Here is a 17,797-nt window from a genome sequence, read left to right on the forward strand (position 1 = left end):
TGTTCATAGCCTGTACATAGCTTGTACTCACTACAGCCTGTACGTACTTATAGTTATAGAATATTCACAACATACTTCATACCATGTACATTATAACATACCATAATAGACCCATTTCTGTAATATACTCACATATCTATATTATTGCTAATATATATTGTAATATATCTATATCAGAATCAGAATCAGAATCAGAATGGGGTTTATTGCCAGATGTTGAGGTTTACAACATTAGGAAATTGCTGCGGTGCTTCAGTGCAAACATAGTGTCATAATATCACTAAAGCACTTCTGGATGGATGCAAACTGCATTTCGTTGCCCTGTACCTGTGCATGTGCAATGACAATAAAGTTGAATTCTATTCTATTCTATTCTATTCTAAATTTCTAGGTTTTTGTCTCCATGTCAATACATTCTTGTGTTTGTTGTAAAATAAAGTTTTTCTTTAAGTTAGCTGAACCACCTCTGCATGTCAGTCTCACACTTGAGTCCAGTAGTCCATTTACAATACTGTAAATGCAGCCATTCCCAACTCTCTGTAATGCTCTGTGGTACTCATGGCCATTGATCAATGGTCATGACAGTTTGAATACTAATGATCAAGGAACTGACCTCACAGCCCATTGTTCATTCGGTGGGCTGGTTTCAGTTATTGTGCAAATGTACTGTTTATAAGGTTGCGGAAACTTGCAGACAGCTGAGACTGAAGAAGTCACTTGGATGAGTGATGAACTCATCCAAAAGACTCCATTGAAGTGAACTCCCACTGAAAATAATATGTCCAATCAACAGAATCAAGCTTCTGGCTTTTAATTACCTGGATGATTGTCCATTGAATTTTTTTGTTCCTTTTAATTCCATAATATACCTGGTAATGAAGGAGGTAAACTCATTAACCTTTTCCCCACTGTGGACTAAGAATGTAATTCCTGTTGGCTGGAGATTGGGAGCTTCATGTTATTTATCCAAAGCCTTCTTTACCGATTGTTCTCATTTAATAATTTGGTTTTATCAGTAGTATTTACTGAATTATATGCACTTTAAAAATAAACAAACAAATATATTTGCACTATGCTTTGAAATATTCCAGTCTTGATATTTGGACTTGGTGACAAATACAAAGATTTAAAAGCTAACAGTACTGTAAGGGGTTCCAGCTTAATATTCTATGTCTAACTGGAGCAGTGGTACGATTGCTTCAACACCTATGAGAGACAGGAAGAATAGGACTTGGAAAATGTACGTTTGAAGAGCTTGATGCTGTTTCTTTTTTTGTTTTCTTTTGTTTGTTTGTTTTTTGGGGGGTGCAGCCAATTTTCAGGAAGATAAGGGTCACTGCCAAGAACTCCCTAGATTTACTCAGTTCTCTTGAACATAATTTAAGAGAGGACCCTAACTTGAGGGTATTAAAAACACCCAGCACGCCCCTGCGGGCGGTTTATCCTTCAAGCTCGGGTCCTCTACCAGAGGCCTGGGAGCTTGAGGGTCCTGCGCAGTATCTTAGCTGTTCCCAGGACTGCGCTCTTCTGGACAGAGATCTCCGATGTTGTTCCCGGGATCTGCTGGAGCCACTCGCCTAGCTTGGGAGTCACCGCACCTAGTGCTCCGATTACCACGGGGACCACCGTTACCTTCACCCTCCACATCCTCTCGAGCTCTTCTCTGAGCCCTTGGTATTTCTCCAGCTTCTCGTGTTCCTTCTTCCTGATATTGCTGTCATTGGGAACCGCTACATCGATCACTACGGCCGTCTTCTTCTGTTTGTCTACCACCACTATGGTTAGCCACCACCATTTTGTCCGTCTGTATCTGGAAGTCCCACAGGATCTTAGCTCGGTCATTCTCCACCACCCTTGGGGGCATCTCCCATTTTGACCTCGGGACTTCTAGGTTATAGTCGGCACAGATGTTCCTGTACACTATGCCGGCCACTTGGTTATGGCGTTCCATGTATGCCTTGCCTGCTAGCATCTTGCACCCTGCTGTTATGTGCTGGATTGTCTCTGGGGCATCTTTACACAGCCTGCACCTGGGGTCTTGCCTGGTGTGATAGACCCCAGCCTCTATGGATCTTGTACTCAGAGCTTGTTCTTGTGCTGCCATGATTAGTGCCTCTGTGCTGTCTTTCAGTCCAGCTTTGTCCAGCCACTGGTAGGATTTCTGGATATCAGCCACCTCCTCTATCTGCCGGTGGTACATACCGTGCAGGGGCCTGTCCTTCCATGATGGTTCCTCGTCTCCCTCCTCTTTCTTGGGTTTCTGCTGCCTGAGGTATTCACTGAGCACTCGGTCAGTTGGGGCCATCTTCCCAATGTATTCTTGGATGTTCCTTGTCTCATCCTGGACTGTGGTGCTGACACTCACCAGTCCCCGGCCCCCTTCCTTCCGCTTAGCATACAGCCTCAGGGTGCTGGACTTGGGGTGAAACCCTCCATGCATGGTCAGGAGCTTTCTTGTCTTTATGTCAGTGGCTTCTATCTCCTCCTTTGGCCAGCCTATTACCCCAGCAGGGTACCTGATCACGGGCAGGGCGTATGTGTTGATGGCCCGGATCTTGTTCTTACCATTCAGCTGACTCCTCAGGACTTGCCTGACCCTCTGCAGGTACTTGGTGGTTGCAGCCTTTCTAGCGGCCTCTTCATGGTTCCCATTTGCCTGCGGGATCCCCAGGTACTTGTAACTGTCCTCTATGTCTGCAATGTTGCCTTCTGGTAGTTCAATCCCCTCAGTTCTGACTACCTTCCCTCTCTTTGTTACCATCCGACTACACTTCTCCAGTCCGAACGACATTCCAATGTCATTGCTGTATAGCCTGGTAGTGTGGATCAGTGAATCGATGTCTCGTTCACTCTTGGCATACAGCTTGATGTCATCCATGTACAGGAGGTGGCTGACAACTGCTCCGTTCCGTAGTCGGTATCCGTAGCCAGTCTTGTTAATGATCTCACTGAGGGGGTTCAGGCCTATGCAGAACAGCAGTGGGGACAGAGCATCTCCTTGGTAGATCCCGCACTTGATGGTAACTTGTGCTATGGGCTTGGAGTTGGCCTCTAGTGTTGTACGCCACATCCCCATTGAGTTCCTGATGAAGGCTCTTAGGGTCCCATTGATCTTGTACAATTCTAGGCATTCCAGTATCCAGCTGTGGGGCATTGAGTCATAGGCCTTCTTGTAATCAATCCAGGCAGTGCACAGGTTGGTCAGTCTGGTCTTGCAGTCTCGGCTGATTGTTCTGTCTACCAGTAGCTGGTGTTTTGCACCTCTGGTATTCTTGCCAATTCCTTTCTGTGTCCCGCTCATGTATTGACCCATGTGCCTGTTCATCTTAGCCAATATGATGCCTGACAGGAGCTTCCATGTAGTACTGAGGCAGGTTATTGGTCGGTAGTAACTTGAGGGTATTATATATATATATATATATATATATATATATATATATATATATGTGGCGGAGGTGTGGTCCGGGGCGCGGCTGCAGGGGAGGAGTGGTGCAGTGAGCTCAACGGTGCTGGTAAGAACAGCTGATGGCGATTTTGGACTGATGGCGGTTTTCCTTTCCTTTATATAGTGAGGCGGAGAGGAGCGGAGAAGAGAGACGCTGGGGAAACCGACCGCTGTCAGACGGTGTTCTTCTGTAATACAGTGCACACTCTTAATAAATGTGGAAACTGACAACAACGACCTGTGTGTGGGTGTATCTGTGCCTAGCGTGTGTCACAAGTGGTGCCGAAACCCAGGAGCCTGCCGGTGTGGGGATGTCCGACCCGCAGGCTGCGCTGCCCGCCCAGCCTTTGCAGTTTTTGGCGCAGATGCTGGCGGAGATGGCGAAGATGAGCCACGACCATGCGGCGGCCCAGCGGGCTCACCTGGCTGCGCTGCAGGAGCAGACGGACCGGCAGACTCAGGTTCTGGAGCGGCTGGTTGGCGCCGGTGCCTCGCCGAAGCCCCCACCGCTGTCGGTGGCGGTGCCCCGGATGGGGGACGGGGACGACCCTCAGGTTTTTCTGGAGACTTTTCGTGCCACGGCGGAGGCCTGCCAGTGGCCGCAGGTGGAGTGGGCTCCGCGTTTGCTTCCTCTGCTGTCGGGGGAGGCTCGGACGGCAGCCCTGAGTCTGCCGCCGGCTTCGAGGGGCAGCTTCCAGGACGTGAGCCGGGCGGTGGTGGACAGGTTGGGGCTCACCGCTGAAGATCATCGCCGGCGGTTCCGGGCCTGTCGGCTGGCCGCGGCGGATCGGCCGTTTGCTTGGGCCCGGAAGCTGCATGACGCGGCCGTACGCTGGCTTCAGCCAGAGGGTGAGACGCTGCTGGTGGGCAAAGTGGTGCTGGAGCAGTTCGTGGAGGGGCTGCCTGCGGAGACGGCGAGATGGGTCAGGTGCCACCGTCCCGCGAGTCTGGAGGTGGCGGTTACGTTGGCGGAGGATCACCTTGCCGCTAGAGCGGGGGAGCCCGGGGACAGCGGCCGGAGGCCGAACAGACAAGCCCCGGTGCCGGCACCAAGGCGCCGGATGCCTGTGCCAGGGCAGGCAGAGCGGACGCTGGCGTTGAGCCCCACTAATCCTTTTGCTGCGTTTGTGCCTTCCCAGGGAGCAGACATGAGTAGTGCTGCCCCTGAGCCACGGAGAGCAGCACAGACGCCGGGGCAGGAGTGCTGGAAGTGCAGAGAGCCGGGACACCTGAGGAGGGACTGTCCTCTGATGGAGGTGCGGCAGGTGTTCCGTGTTGCCGGTGCTCCAGCGCCCTCTCCAGGTCCGGAAGGGACATACAGCATTCCGGTAAGGACTCGAAGGGGTATACGCCATGCTTTGGTGGACACGGGCTGCACGCAGACCCTCGTGCACCAAGGCTTGGTTCGCCCCGGGGCATTGCTGGAGGCAGAATGGGTGGAGGTGAGGTGTGTGCATGGTGATGTTCACAGGTATCCCATAGTGCCGCTGTTATTAAAGTATAAGGGCAAAACGCATAGAGTAACGGCTGCGGTTAGCCCGCGCCTGTCGCATCCCCTATATCTGGGTACGAATTGGCTGGGGTTTCGTCATCTGTTGGGACAGTACGCGGGGGTGCGGTCACGACCGCTAGTAGCATGTAGTGTCTGCGCGGCGCTCAGTGGTGACGCGGGGTCGTCCGACACTGATTCTGGGGAGGGGGAGATGGCGGGTCCTTCACAGGTAGCCCCGCCGGCTTCGGAAGTTCCCCCCACGGGTGATTTCCCACTGGAGCAGTCTCGTGACGACACCCTACGCTCAGCCTTTGACCAAGTGATTGAGATTGATGGTCACGTGGTGCGCCCTGAAGCCGTGCGGACCTACCCATGCTTCATTTTATCGAAAGATAGGTTATATTGAGTGAGTCGTGACGCTCGCACGGAGGTGAAACACACCCAGCTGTTGGTGCCGCAGGGCCGCCGGGAAACGATTTTCCAGGCGGCTCATTACAACCCCATGGCAGGGCATATGGGATACGAAAAAACTCTGGAGCGAATAACGGCCCGATTTTATTGGCCGGGCATCCGAGCGGATGTGCGCCGCTGGTGCGCGTCCTGCCCGGACTGCCAACTTGTTAATCAGCCGGCCATACCAAAAGCGCCTTTGCGTCCGCTTCCACTCATAGAGGGCCCGTTCGAGCGCATTGGCATGGACCCCATCGGGCCGTTTCACCAGAGTGCACGCGGCTACCGCTTTGTGTTAGTCCTGGTGGATTATGCAACGCGGTACCCGGAAGCAGTCCCGCTGCGCACCATCTCTGCAAAGAGTGTGGCGCAGGCACTATTTCAGGTCATCTCCCGAGTCGGAATCCCGAAAGAGATACTGACTGACCAGGGCACGTCGTTTATGTCTCGTACACTGCGGGAACTGTACGAATTACTGGGCATTAAATCTATTCGGACCAGCGTCTACCACCCTCAGACGGACGGGCTGGTGGAGCGGCTGAATAAGACCTTAAAGTCCATGATTCGTAAGTTCATTAACGAGGATGAACGCAATTGGGATCACTGGCTAGACCCTCTGTTATTCGCAGTGCGGGAGGTGCCCCAGGCCTCCACGGGATTTTCTCCCTTTGAACTGCTGTTCGGCAGAAGGCCACGTGGGGTGCTCGACCTGATTAAAGAAAGCTGGGAGGACGGTCGGAGCCCCGCCAAGAATGAGATTCAGTACGTGTTGGACCTGAGAGCAAAGCTCCACACTTTGGGGAGGTTGTCACGGGAGAATTTGCTCCAGGCTCAGCAGCGTCAGCAACGCCTGTATGACAGAGGGGCTAGACTCAGGCAATTTTCACCGGGAGACAAAGTGCTTGTGTTACTCCCTTCCTCAAGCTCGAAGTTGCTCGCCAAGTGGCAAGGACCCTTTGTGGTCACACGGCGAGTCGGGGACGTTGACTATGAGGTCGCTCGGTCGGACAGGGGAGGGGCCACACAGATTTATAACCTCAATCTCCTTAAAGCGTGGAGAGAGGTTAAAACCGCTTCTCTGGTAAGCCTGGTTAAGGAGAGAGATGAGTCAGGGCCGGAGGTGCCAAATTCCATCATCCCCGGCTCCCTCCCTTGTGATGACCATCTCACACAGGCCCAGAGAGCGGATGTTGTCGCGTTACAGCAGCGTTTTGCTGACGTGTTCTCCCCCCTGCCCGGCCGGACGTCTCTCATTGAGCATCATTTTGTAACGCAGCCTGGCGTGACGGTGTGTTCACGGCCCTACAGGCTTCCTGAGCATAAACGGCAAATCGTGCAGAGGGAATTGGCTGAAATGCTGAGAATGGGTGTGATAGAAGAGTCGCACAGCGCCTGGTGTAGCCCCATCGTTCTGGTGGTGAAGAAGGACTGGTCTATACGGTTCTGTATCGACTATCGCAAGGTGAATGAAGTGTCACGTTTTGATGCTTATCCCATGCCCCGGGTCGACGAGCTCCTGGATCGGCTGGGCACGGCCCGTTTTTTCACGACCCTGGATTTAACCAAGGGCTATTGGCAGATTCCCTTGTCTGCCGAGTCCAAGGAGAAAACGGCCTTCTCCACTCCTTACGGTTTGTACCAATTCGTTACACTTCCGTTCGGCTTGTTCGGGGCCCCTGCCACCTTCCAGCGCCTCATGGACCGGGTGCTGCGCCCGCACGCTGCGTATGCTGCTGCCTACTTGGATGACGTGATCATCCACAGCGACACCTAGGCGGAGCATATGCAGCGGGTGGCCGCGGTCCTGGAGTCCCTGAGGAGGGCGGGGCTCACGGCCAACCCGAAGAAGTGTGCGGTTGGACGGAGGGAGGTACAGTATCTGGGGTACCACTTGGGGGGCGGGCAGGTGCGTCCACAGGTGGAAAAGACGGCGGCTATCGCATCCTGCCCGCGCCCCAAGACTAAAAAGGAGGTGATACGGTTTCTGGGGCTGGCGGGTTACTATCGCCGGTTCGTGCCAGGGTTTGCGCAGCTGACCTGCCCCTTAACCGATCTTACCCGGAAGGGTGCTCCAGATCTGGTTCAGTGGTCGGGGCCGTGCCAGGCGGCGTTTGTGCAGGTGAAAAAGGCTCTCTCCGGGGAGCCGCTGCTTCACACTCCTGACTTTTCCCTCCCTTTTGTTCTGCAGACTGACGCCTCGAGCAGAGGGCTGGGGGCCGTTTTGTCCCAGCAGGTGAGGGGGGCCGACCGTCCCATTCTTTACATCAGCCAGAAGCTGGCAGAGCGCGAAAGATGGTACAGCACCGTGGAGAAGGAGTGCTTGGCTATCCGGTGGGCGGTCGACTCCCTTCGCTATTACCTCCTGGGGCGCTCATTCATCCTCTGCTCGGACCACGCCCCGCTACAGTGGCTCCACCGCATGAAGGATGCCAATGCCCGGATCACCCGGTGGTATCTGGCTTTGCAGCCTTTTAAGTTCAAGGTGGTCCATAGGCTGGGGGCGCAGATGGCGGTGGCCGATTTCCTCTCTCGCTCGCGGGGGGGGGGGTAGGTTCGGCCGGTGGGCTTCCCGGCCTCAGTCGGGCGGTGGGGGTGTGTGGCGGAGGTGTGGTCCGGGGCGCGGCTGCAGGGGAGGAGTGGTGCAGTGAGCTCAACGGGGCGGTGCTGGTAAGAACAGCTGATGGCGATTTTGGACTGATGGCGGTTTTCCTTTCCTTTATATAGTGAGGCGGAGAGGAGCGGAGAAGAGAGACGCTGGGGAAACTGACCGCCGTCAGACGGTGTTCTTTTGTAATACAGTGCACACTCTTAATAAATGTGGAAACTGACGACAACGACCTGTGTGTGGGTGTATCTGTGCCTAGCGTGTGTCACAATATATATATATATATATATATATATATATATATATATTGGTCGGTATATATATATATATATATACTGACCAATATATATATATATATATATATATATTTTCCTGTACATGGATGACATCAAGCTGTATGCCAAGAGTGAACGAGACATCGATTCACTGATCCACACTACCAGGCTATACAGCAATGACATTGGAATGTCGTTCGGACTGGAGAGGTGTAGTCGGATGGTAACAAAGAGAGGGAAGGTAGTCAGAACTGAGGGGATTGAACTACCAGAAGGCAACATTGCAGACATAGAGGACAGTTACAAGTACCTGGGGATCCCGCAGGCAAATGGGAACCATGAAGAGGCCGCTAGAAAGGCTGCAACCACCAAGTACCTGCAGAGGGTCAGGCAAGTCCTGAGGAGTCAGCTGAATGGTAAGAACAAGATCCGGGCCATCAACACATACGCCCTGCCCGTGATCAGGTACCCTGCTGGGGTAATAGGCTGGCCAAAGGAGGAGATAGAAGCCACTGACATAAAGACAAGAAAGCTCCTGACCATGCATGGAGGGTTTCACCCCAAGTCCAGCACCCTGAGGCTGTACGCTAAGCGGAAGGAAGGGGGCCGGGGACTGGTGAGTGTCAGCACCACAGTCCAGGATGAGACAAGGAACATCCAAGAATACATTGGGAAGATGGCCCCAACTGACCGAGTGCTCAGTGAATACCTCAGGCAGCAGAAACCCAAGAAAGAGGAGGGAGACGAGGAACCATCATGGAAGGACAGGCCCCTGCACGGTATGTACCACCGGCAGATAGAGGAGGTGGCTGATATCCAGAAATCCTACCAGTGGCTGGACAAAGCTGGACTGAAAGACAGCACAGAGGCACTAATCATGGCAGCACAAGAACAAGCTCTGAGTACAAGATCCATAGAGGCTGGGGTCTATCACACCAGGCAAGACCCCAGGTGCAGGCTGTGTAAAGATGCCCCAGAGACAATCCAGCACATAACAGCAGGGTGCAAGATGCTAGCAGGCAAGGCATACATGGAACGCCATAACCAAGTGGCCGGCATAGTGTACAGGAACATCTGTGCCGAGTATAACCTGGAAGTCCCGAGGTCAAAATGGGAGATGCCCCCAAGGGTGGTGGAGAATGACCGAGCTAAGATCCTGTGGGACTTCCAGATACAGACGGACAAAATGGTGGTGGCTAACCAACCGGACATAGTGGTGTTAGACAAACAGAAGAAGACGGCCGTAGTGATCGATGTAGCGGTTCCGAATGACAGCAATATCAGGAAGAAGGAACACGAGAAGCTGGAGAAATACCAAGGGCTCAGAGAAGAGCTCGAGAGGATGTGGAGGGTGAAGGTAACGGTGGTCCCCGTGGTAATCGGAGCACTAGGTGCGGTGACTCCCAAGCTAGGCGAGTGGCTCCAGCAGATCCCGGGAACAACATCGGAGATCTCTGTCCAGAAGAGCGCAGTCCTGGGAACAGCTAAGATACTGCGCAGGACCCTCAAGCTCCCAGGCCTCTGGTAGAGGACCCGAGCTTGAAGGATAAACCGCCCGCAGGGGCGTGCTGGGTGTTTTTGTTTTTATATATATATATATATATATATATATATATATATTGGTCGGTATATATATATATATATACCGACCAATAACCTGCCTCAGTACTACATGGAAGCTCCTGTCAGGCATCATATCGGCTAAGATGAACAGGCACATGGGTCAATACATGAGTGGGACACAGAAGGGAATTGGCAAAAATACCAGGGGCGCAAAACACCAGCTACTGGTAGACAGAACAGTCTAAGATCAATGGGACCCTAAGAGCCTTCATCAGGAACTCAATGGGGATGTGGCGTACAACACTCGAGCCCAACTCCAAGCCCATAGTGTTAAGTCTAATTGTTGAATGTTGCCATTGTGTTTCTTAAATTTGTATAGTCTTAGTTTAAGCAGTAGGATCAAAGCCATTCCTTTGATCCTGACCACCTCTCCAGCCACTCTGTGCTGGGGGAGGTTTTATTGTAGATACATCCTAACTTGAAGATCTGTTTGATGTTTGGTAGAGCTTCCTACCCTTTGTATGGTTTCACTGTGTTATCTTTGGTAAACCATACATTGGGTGTGGGGGAAGACTACCCTCTTTATGACCAAGGATGTTGTTCCTGCTTTTAGGTTATATGACCCTTTGGTCAGCAGGAGGTCTCACACACACACACACACACACACACACACACACACACACACACACACACACACACACTCTCACATAACACACACACACACACACACACACATTCTCACATAACACCCACACACACACACACTTACATACAGTCCTTGTCTATGTAACCAAAAGGGGTTGCAAGGGGAGGTGTTTTGTAAACTATTGTTTGAAGTTTGTCAATAAAAAGGCAGCGAGAGGAGGCCACCATTTGGGGTTCATTGTCGTGCTGGACACAGATGAGGGCTTCCCTTGCGCAAGAAATCGATCGTTGCCTTGCTTTTCTTTCATGGGAATAAGTCTTAGAGACAGCGGGGTCTGAGTTTAGACCCAACATTAATTGGTCCTTCGAGCCGGATTCCAAGAATTTCGCCGCACACTGAGGGGAGAGAGGACACGCCGCAGACTGTCGACAACCAGGCCGTTAGGACGCCTGACAAAGCTCTGGAGTGTTAAATTCGCGACCAGGCCGGTGGAATAGCGTCTGAACTCCCCTCGTGGACGGCGACTGACGGAATTCTAGGACTCTCCTGTGAACGAAACGCAACACAACGGTAAGCAATCAGAGAGCGTCTCTATAACCGTGTGAATGAATGAATGGGATCCTAGAAACGCGTCACCGTGATTCTGCGTGAAACGCTTGAGTCCGGGGGAGCGCTGGTCACGAGAGCGCACGTGGACCCAAAACAATAGAGAGCGGCTACGGGCTGTGCGTTAAACGTGAGTCCGGGAGCGCGCTAGCCGCCTGAGAGAGACGCAGGCTTCTCCGCCATTTGGGGCGTAGAGAGTTCTCCGCCATTTGGGGCGTGGAGAGAACCTAGGTTCAGAGTCCGGAATCTCCGCCATTTGGGGCGTTCAAGAGTGTCCGAAGGTTGAATTCTCCGCCATATGGGGCGTTTGAGAGTTTTCAACAGAGAGCGCTAGCTGTGCGTGCAGACGCAAGCGATAGGCCTATGTTGTGTGTGTGCGGGCCAGACGTGGTCTGCGTGAGTGTGGCTGATTGTTGTCTTGTAATGGAGAATAAAATGTGTAAGTCTGCCTTAGAAAGAGATGTAAAATTTATGCAGAAAGTTTTACCAGGCAGCACGCAGTATGTAGGTTGTTGGTGTAAGAAATGTGGATTTGAAGGGACATTAGTGGAAGTTAAGTGTAAAATGCTGGTAGAAAGAATAGCTGTAAGTGTAGCAGGTAAAACAGGTAAAGCGAAGCAGAGGAAGGAATTGCAGTTAGCAGTTGCTAAGTTGTGGCTGGAGCAGGCTCAGAAGAGGAGAGAAGCACAGAATGTTAAAAGAGCAATATTGCAAGCAGTAGTTGTGAAACCTGAGGATGAAACTACAGCTCAATCCACTGCAACTACTCTAGAACAACACCGTAGAAAAGCATTAGAAAGAGCAAGAATGTTAGCAGAAAGTAGAGTCAGAGAAGAGGGTGAGAGAGCAGAGGCAGAAGTGGAGGAGAGATTAAAGGCATATTAGGAGCAGCATTGAGTCCAAGACAGACTAGGCAAGAGAGGAGACAGAAAGGAAAGAAAGTGAACACAAACGTTACAACTACATATCCATCCCTGACACAACACAAAAAAACCAAAAAAAAAAACAAAAACAAACATATGGTGTTTCTGTAACAGAGTGTGAAGATGAAGAAAGTTTTTCTCCTGATCAATTCCGCGAGTGTGAGAGTGTCTGACGTCATGGTGTGTGTGAAAGGTGTGAAAGGCAGACGTGATTCTGCAGGTCACCTGCCCAGTGGACAAAAAGAAATAAAATAGTTGTGTGGATGAATGATAGCATGAAGAGTGCTTGGTGTTTCTCAGTCTGAAACAGCTGTAATGCTATTTTCTGTTTTGGAGAAAAGTACAGTTAAAGAAATAAAAAAAGAGAGAGAGATGTGTGTTGTTTTAAGCAGTGATGAGAATAATGGAAGTGTGATGAGAGATGAACACAAAAACATACTGAAAATGCATTAACTATACTAACCCTACATGCATATACACATACAATGATACTCATGAGACCAGACAGCATCTTAAGCATGAGATTCTGTTTGTCATCTTGTCCAAGTCACTAGTAAGATGAAAGTGATACATAGACTAGTGGACTGAATATTATAGGAGGACAGATGGTTGCATCATAGAGGAGAAAACAGAATGCTGATGAGAGGTCTTAAATGAGTGAGTTGAGTGAGCTGATTGTGAGTTTCTGGTGTGTGAAGAAGTTTTACCATGGCACACATTTAGTTACATGAGAACTAAAACTTATTATGTGCTAAGACAACAGGGTTATGCTGTATGTTGTGTGTATGGCTGATTGGATGAATGTTTGAGATTAAACTGGCTGTTTGATTTGTCTTTTATTACTAAAGTTGAACCTGCCAATTGGGTTGTGACGATTTATCCCCCTGGCATGAAGAACACGTGTCATGATTTAAACAAGGCCTTTCTTTCCATTATTTTCTTTGATTTCCTTTATTTTCTTTCTTTTATTTTGTTACTTTCATGGTGCACTGAAAGTTTTGTTTGATGATCTCTGTTTAAGCAGATCTGCACGATTAGAATCGAAGCGTCGTCGAGAAAACTGTTGCAAAGTGAGCTTCTCCAAAATTAAAATGGGCTCTTATTTGGGACAATCAGGAAACAAGTTCCTGTCCAAAAGGATTCAACGAGGAAATCCAGTCTAAATTGTTTTTCTTTTTGAAATGACGTTGTTTTGCTGAGCGTGGAAACGAATGCGATGATAATTTCCACAATTAGCAAAAGAAGGAATCACTGAGTGAATGAGTAAGAATTTTAAAATAAATGGGGAACTGACTGACTGACAAAAGCTGACAAGACTGACTGACTTAACACCATTGTGTGAAGTCAACCCCCACCTGACAAAGGTGTGGATGTATCTCTGTGTGTGTCTCTGTTGCAGGAGCAGAAGGAGACCACAGGATTCCTCCTGTGGGTCACATGACTATGTGAACTCTGAAAATTTAACCTTTTTAGTTTAAATTCTCTGTCTGTGAATTTACCATGTGTGTGTCATTCACTAACTTGTGTGCTCACAGACATTACTGTGAGAAAGTGTACACACCTGCGCAGCGCTAACATTTACATTTCTTTTTACAGCAGATGGTTAATCATGTGATTTGTAAAGGATTCAGCACAGACAGACAGGTGACGATTGAACAGATGTGCAGTGGTTACAGAATAGTTACATGGAGCTCATTATCTGACCACACTGTTGGGCTCATGGTGAGTGACAAACTTAAGGGAAGTCACTGATTACAATGTGGAATAACATTGAGATGTTAAATAATTTGGAACAAATTATGGGAAAAAGTAGGAGTTTAATGAGTTTAGAATAAACCTGCAATGATACTTGTCTCTGTGATGCTGAATACCTTATTACTCTTATTATCTATAGTTGGTTGCAAATGTGAAGTTGTTTTAATTTTAAGACTTTGTCTTCTGTGATACAGGAGCTGGGAGTTAAACAAGCTGAACATTTAAGTGCTGACTAATGTTTTTACACAGGGTTACAGCTTGGAGTGAAGCTGCTCCAAGGGACCAACCCTGGAGATTGTTTTAGGGAGACTTTGCAACACTCTTGTACATGTCTCATTGGGGAGTTGACACATGGCGAAAGCCGTGTGGCGAGAGGAGTGTCATTTTTTCAATTTGTAGATGTCGTGAGGTGCCATGATGAGAAGGAGTGACTGAGAGGATCGCCCACAAAATGGAAGCTGAGGGAACGTGCCAAGCTCCAAAAAGTGACAGCGCAGAGGAGGTCCAGCGATGGACTTGTGGTTCTCTGAACAGCACAAATGCCAGGTGACTGTAAAATAACTAACAGCACTTTTTCCACAAGTGAAGCCAGTAACTTACTATCCTAAAAGATTAGCTCTAGTTGCTCGTGCTTTACCTCCATGCGTGAGATCAGTATGTGCAGCAGCTTAAGCTGTACAATGTTTCAATAGTTTATTTCACCTTTTGACATTGTTAGTTCCACACGAGGTAGATGTTTACTATTGCAGACTAAACTTACATTTCTGTCACCTACAAGACACTTGTCTTTAATGTTACTGTTACTCTCACAACCACACATATTACCATAAAGTGGTGCACAATTCTGAATCTGTCCAACCCTTTTTGCCAACGGAGGAGGACACTTCTCATGAGAGTAGAGAGCGCGAGGAGAAGAAGTGTAAGCTGAGGGATGACTTAATAGATGTGCCACTCGTTGAGGGAAAGGTTTGGTTTGTTGATGGTTTGAGTTTTACAACAGCAGAGGGACAGACTAGAACAGGTTTTACTGTAGCAGACAGTGAGAGAGAGTTATCTATGTAAGACAACTAGCATGTTTCATATTTGCTTGAGCAGCAGAGATGCTAGCTTTAACGGAAGCGTGTAAAGCTGTAGAGAGACATTATACACTGATAGGCAGTATACATTTGCTACTGTACATTTCTTTGTAGTGCAGTGAGTGAGACGAGGTGAGACAACCTCTACAGGGAAACCTGCAGAACACACCAAACTCTTGCAAATTCTGCTGGATGCAGCGTTATAAACCAGTGGAATTGCCGTTTGTAAATGTGCAGCACACATGTGAGGGAAAGATCCAGTTGCATTAGGGAAAGTTTTTGCAGATAAGATCACAAAAGAGGCAGCTGTAGTTAAACATGGTGTTAACCTTTTATCAGTACAACATCAGCAGACATGCACATCCACTCACCTACAGCAGGAAAACAGTTGTGACTTACAGAGGGAGCAAGCTTGCAGGATGATTTTTTTTATCTGTGTGATAAACCAATACTATCTAATAATTTGTATAAGACTGCTGCTATTTTGAGCCATTGGCTATGCCATGTCTCAAACAGGAGGGAGATGAGCAGTCGTTATACTCACTCTAGGATTATTAAATACTTTTAAAAAAAAACTTTTTTGCAGAGAGAACTAATGGAACAGTAAAGTTAAGATTTAGGAAGACAGGCAGGACATGGTTAGACTGTATAGAATAAGTACATGAGGATTACTCCAACAGAGAATGGTCTGACTCTTTGAGATTACACATGTTAGAGCATTTAGAGTTCCAGTCTTCTGTAGTGATGATAGAAAAGCAGAAGAGAGAGCATATTAGCAGATTAGATGCTTGAAAATGTTTAAAATTAAAGTAGTTATGAGAACAAATGATCTGCCAGATGATTCTGTTTCTCTGCAGGAGCAGAGCCTGAAGTCTGGAGATTGGATGATGATAAGGCCATGGAGAGGAAGTGCTGGTCCAGTCCACGATGGGAAGATCCATATCGGATGCTGCTGACGACGACCACAGCAGTGAAGATTGCTGGAAGGAACACTTGGATATATCAAGCGCACTGCAAGAAGGTGACACACATCCAGGCCAGCTCGGAGTAAGTGGCAGGAAGACCGGGAACAAAGGGGGGGGAAAGCCTCCAGGGCCCCTCGTCTCAATCCGGTGAAGAAACCAACTGAGCCACAGGTACTCATCAGAATGGCTGGGAATTTACTTTGCGTCTTCTTGTGCCTGTGGACCCTGAGTGGGATGACAGGGAACGCACTGGAACAGAGCAAACCACACCCAGTACCCGCATGGGTTTTCAACAACTACTGGTGGCAGTTTAAGAACACAACCGCTCACATAAACAACGAGACCAATGGTTATGCTTGTGATGCCACTGGCTACACATTCTTCTGGACTGTGGCCCTATAGCATCACTGAGAGCGAGACAGTTTGTTTGGTTGCTTTGGTAACACATCCAGGAACCCTGCCAACTTTTCAGCTGCTCTGAACCTGAATGGAAGGTTGATTCACCAGTAGCTGGGAAGGTGAACTGCTCTGGTGAGACAGACCTGCTCGTCTGACTTAAAGAATATGACTTGTTGCAGGACATTATACAGTTAAACGAACTGGAAACAGGCCAATTGCCTATGTGTACGAAGGACAATGGATTAGCCCAAGCTGGAGATTAACCATGGAACATGGCAACATCACCTATTCTTTTGTCTTTTGCAAGAAGGATGTAAACAGAGAAGCCTTTTGTCTACATTTACATCATGAACACTTGAGGTTTTGAGCCAAGAAGATCAAAACACCTTGATCCAATTTCCTTAACAAAGCTTTTTCTGTGGTGACAACAGGACAGGAGAAGAGTTGTAAATGCAGATAATTTACCAGTTGACCCTAACCCCCACAGGATGCCTACAGTGAGAAGATTTGGGGGGTTGATAGGAGTCATAAAGAAGGGTGTTGGCTAGGCTGCAGCTTTGAAGTTAGCTGAGAGCCACATGGACAAACAATAAAGTCAACTGATGCGTTTAAATACCTATGTCTGTATACAGTTGGATTGTAGTGACATATGATTTTTGAGAATGATGATTCGTCTTGTTTGACCTTTGACATTCAGTTGTGTACTTTTGCACGACAGGAGTAGATCCGCCACAAGGCTGGATAGCTTGGTTACCGTCTGGTCCTTGGTGGCATCTTCTTTTGAAAATATTAATTCCTGTTTTTGAACTGTTGATACTGATTTGCTTATGTATAGAATGTCTCACCCTCACCCCAACACATAGCACAAGTCACCATCAAGTGCGGGATCTACCAAGGAGATGCTCTGTCCCCACTGCTGTTCTGCATAGGCCTGAACCCCCTCAGTGAGATCATTAACAAGACTGGCTACGGATACCGACTATGGAACGGAGCAGTTGTCAGCCACCTCCTGTACATGGATGACATCAAGCTGTATGCCAAGAGTGAACGAGACATCGATTCACTGATCCACACTACCAGGCTATACAGCAATGACATTGGAATGTCGTTCGGACTGGAGAAGTGTAGTCGGATGGTAACAAAGAGAGGGAAGGTAGTCAGAACTGAGGGGATTGAACTACCAGAAGGCAACATTGCAGACATAGAGGACAGTTACAAGTACCTGGGGATCCCGCAGGCAAATGGGAACCATGAAGAGGCCGCTAGAAAGGCTGCAACCACCAAGTACCTGCAGAGGGTCAGGCAAGTCCTGAGGAGTCAGCTGAATGGTAAGAACAAGATCCGGGCCATCAACACGTACGCCCTGCCCGTGATCAGGTACCCTGCTGGGGTAATAGGCTGGCCAAAGGAGGAGATAGAAGCCACTGACATAAAGACAAGAAAGCTCCTTACCATGCATGGAGGGTTTCACCCCAAGTCCAGCACCCTGAGGCTGTACGCTAAGCGGAAGGAAGGGGGCCGGGGACTGGTGAGTGTCAGCACCACAGTCCAGGATGAGACAACAAACATCCAAGAATACACTGGGAAGATGGCCCCA

General features: G+C 49.0%; 2 protein-coding genes across 2 annotated transcripts in view; one reads left to right on the forward strand and one right to left on the reverse strand.

Moving 5' to 3' along the window:
- LOC146556045 (heat shock 70 kDa protein 12A-like) overlaps positions 1–17,797 on the reverse strand; it is a 70,752-nt gene that overhangs the window by 19,787 nt on the left and 33,168 nt on the right. The gene's annotated exons all lie outside the window — the stretch shown is intronic.
- Positions 3,661–5,343, forward strand: LOC146556046 (uncharacterized). Its single transcript, XM_085248500.1, has one exon. It carries the CDS (start codon positions 3,661–3,663, stop codon positions 5,341–5,343), a length of 1,683 nt encoding a protein of 560 aa, XP_085104626.1.

The sequence above is a fragment of the Mchenga conophoros genome, linkage group LG16 (genome assembly GCF_057382185.1).
Source record: "Mchenga conophoros isolate Kocher_MC1m ecotype Shallow Benthic linkage group LG16, M_conophoros_male_GT1.1, whole genome shotgun sequence".
NCBI classification, from domain to species: Eukaryota; Metazoa; Chordata; class Actinopteri; order Cichliformes; family Cichlidae; genus Mchenga; species Mchenga conophoros.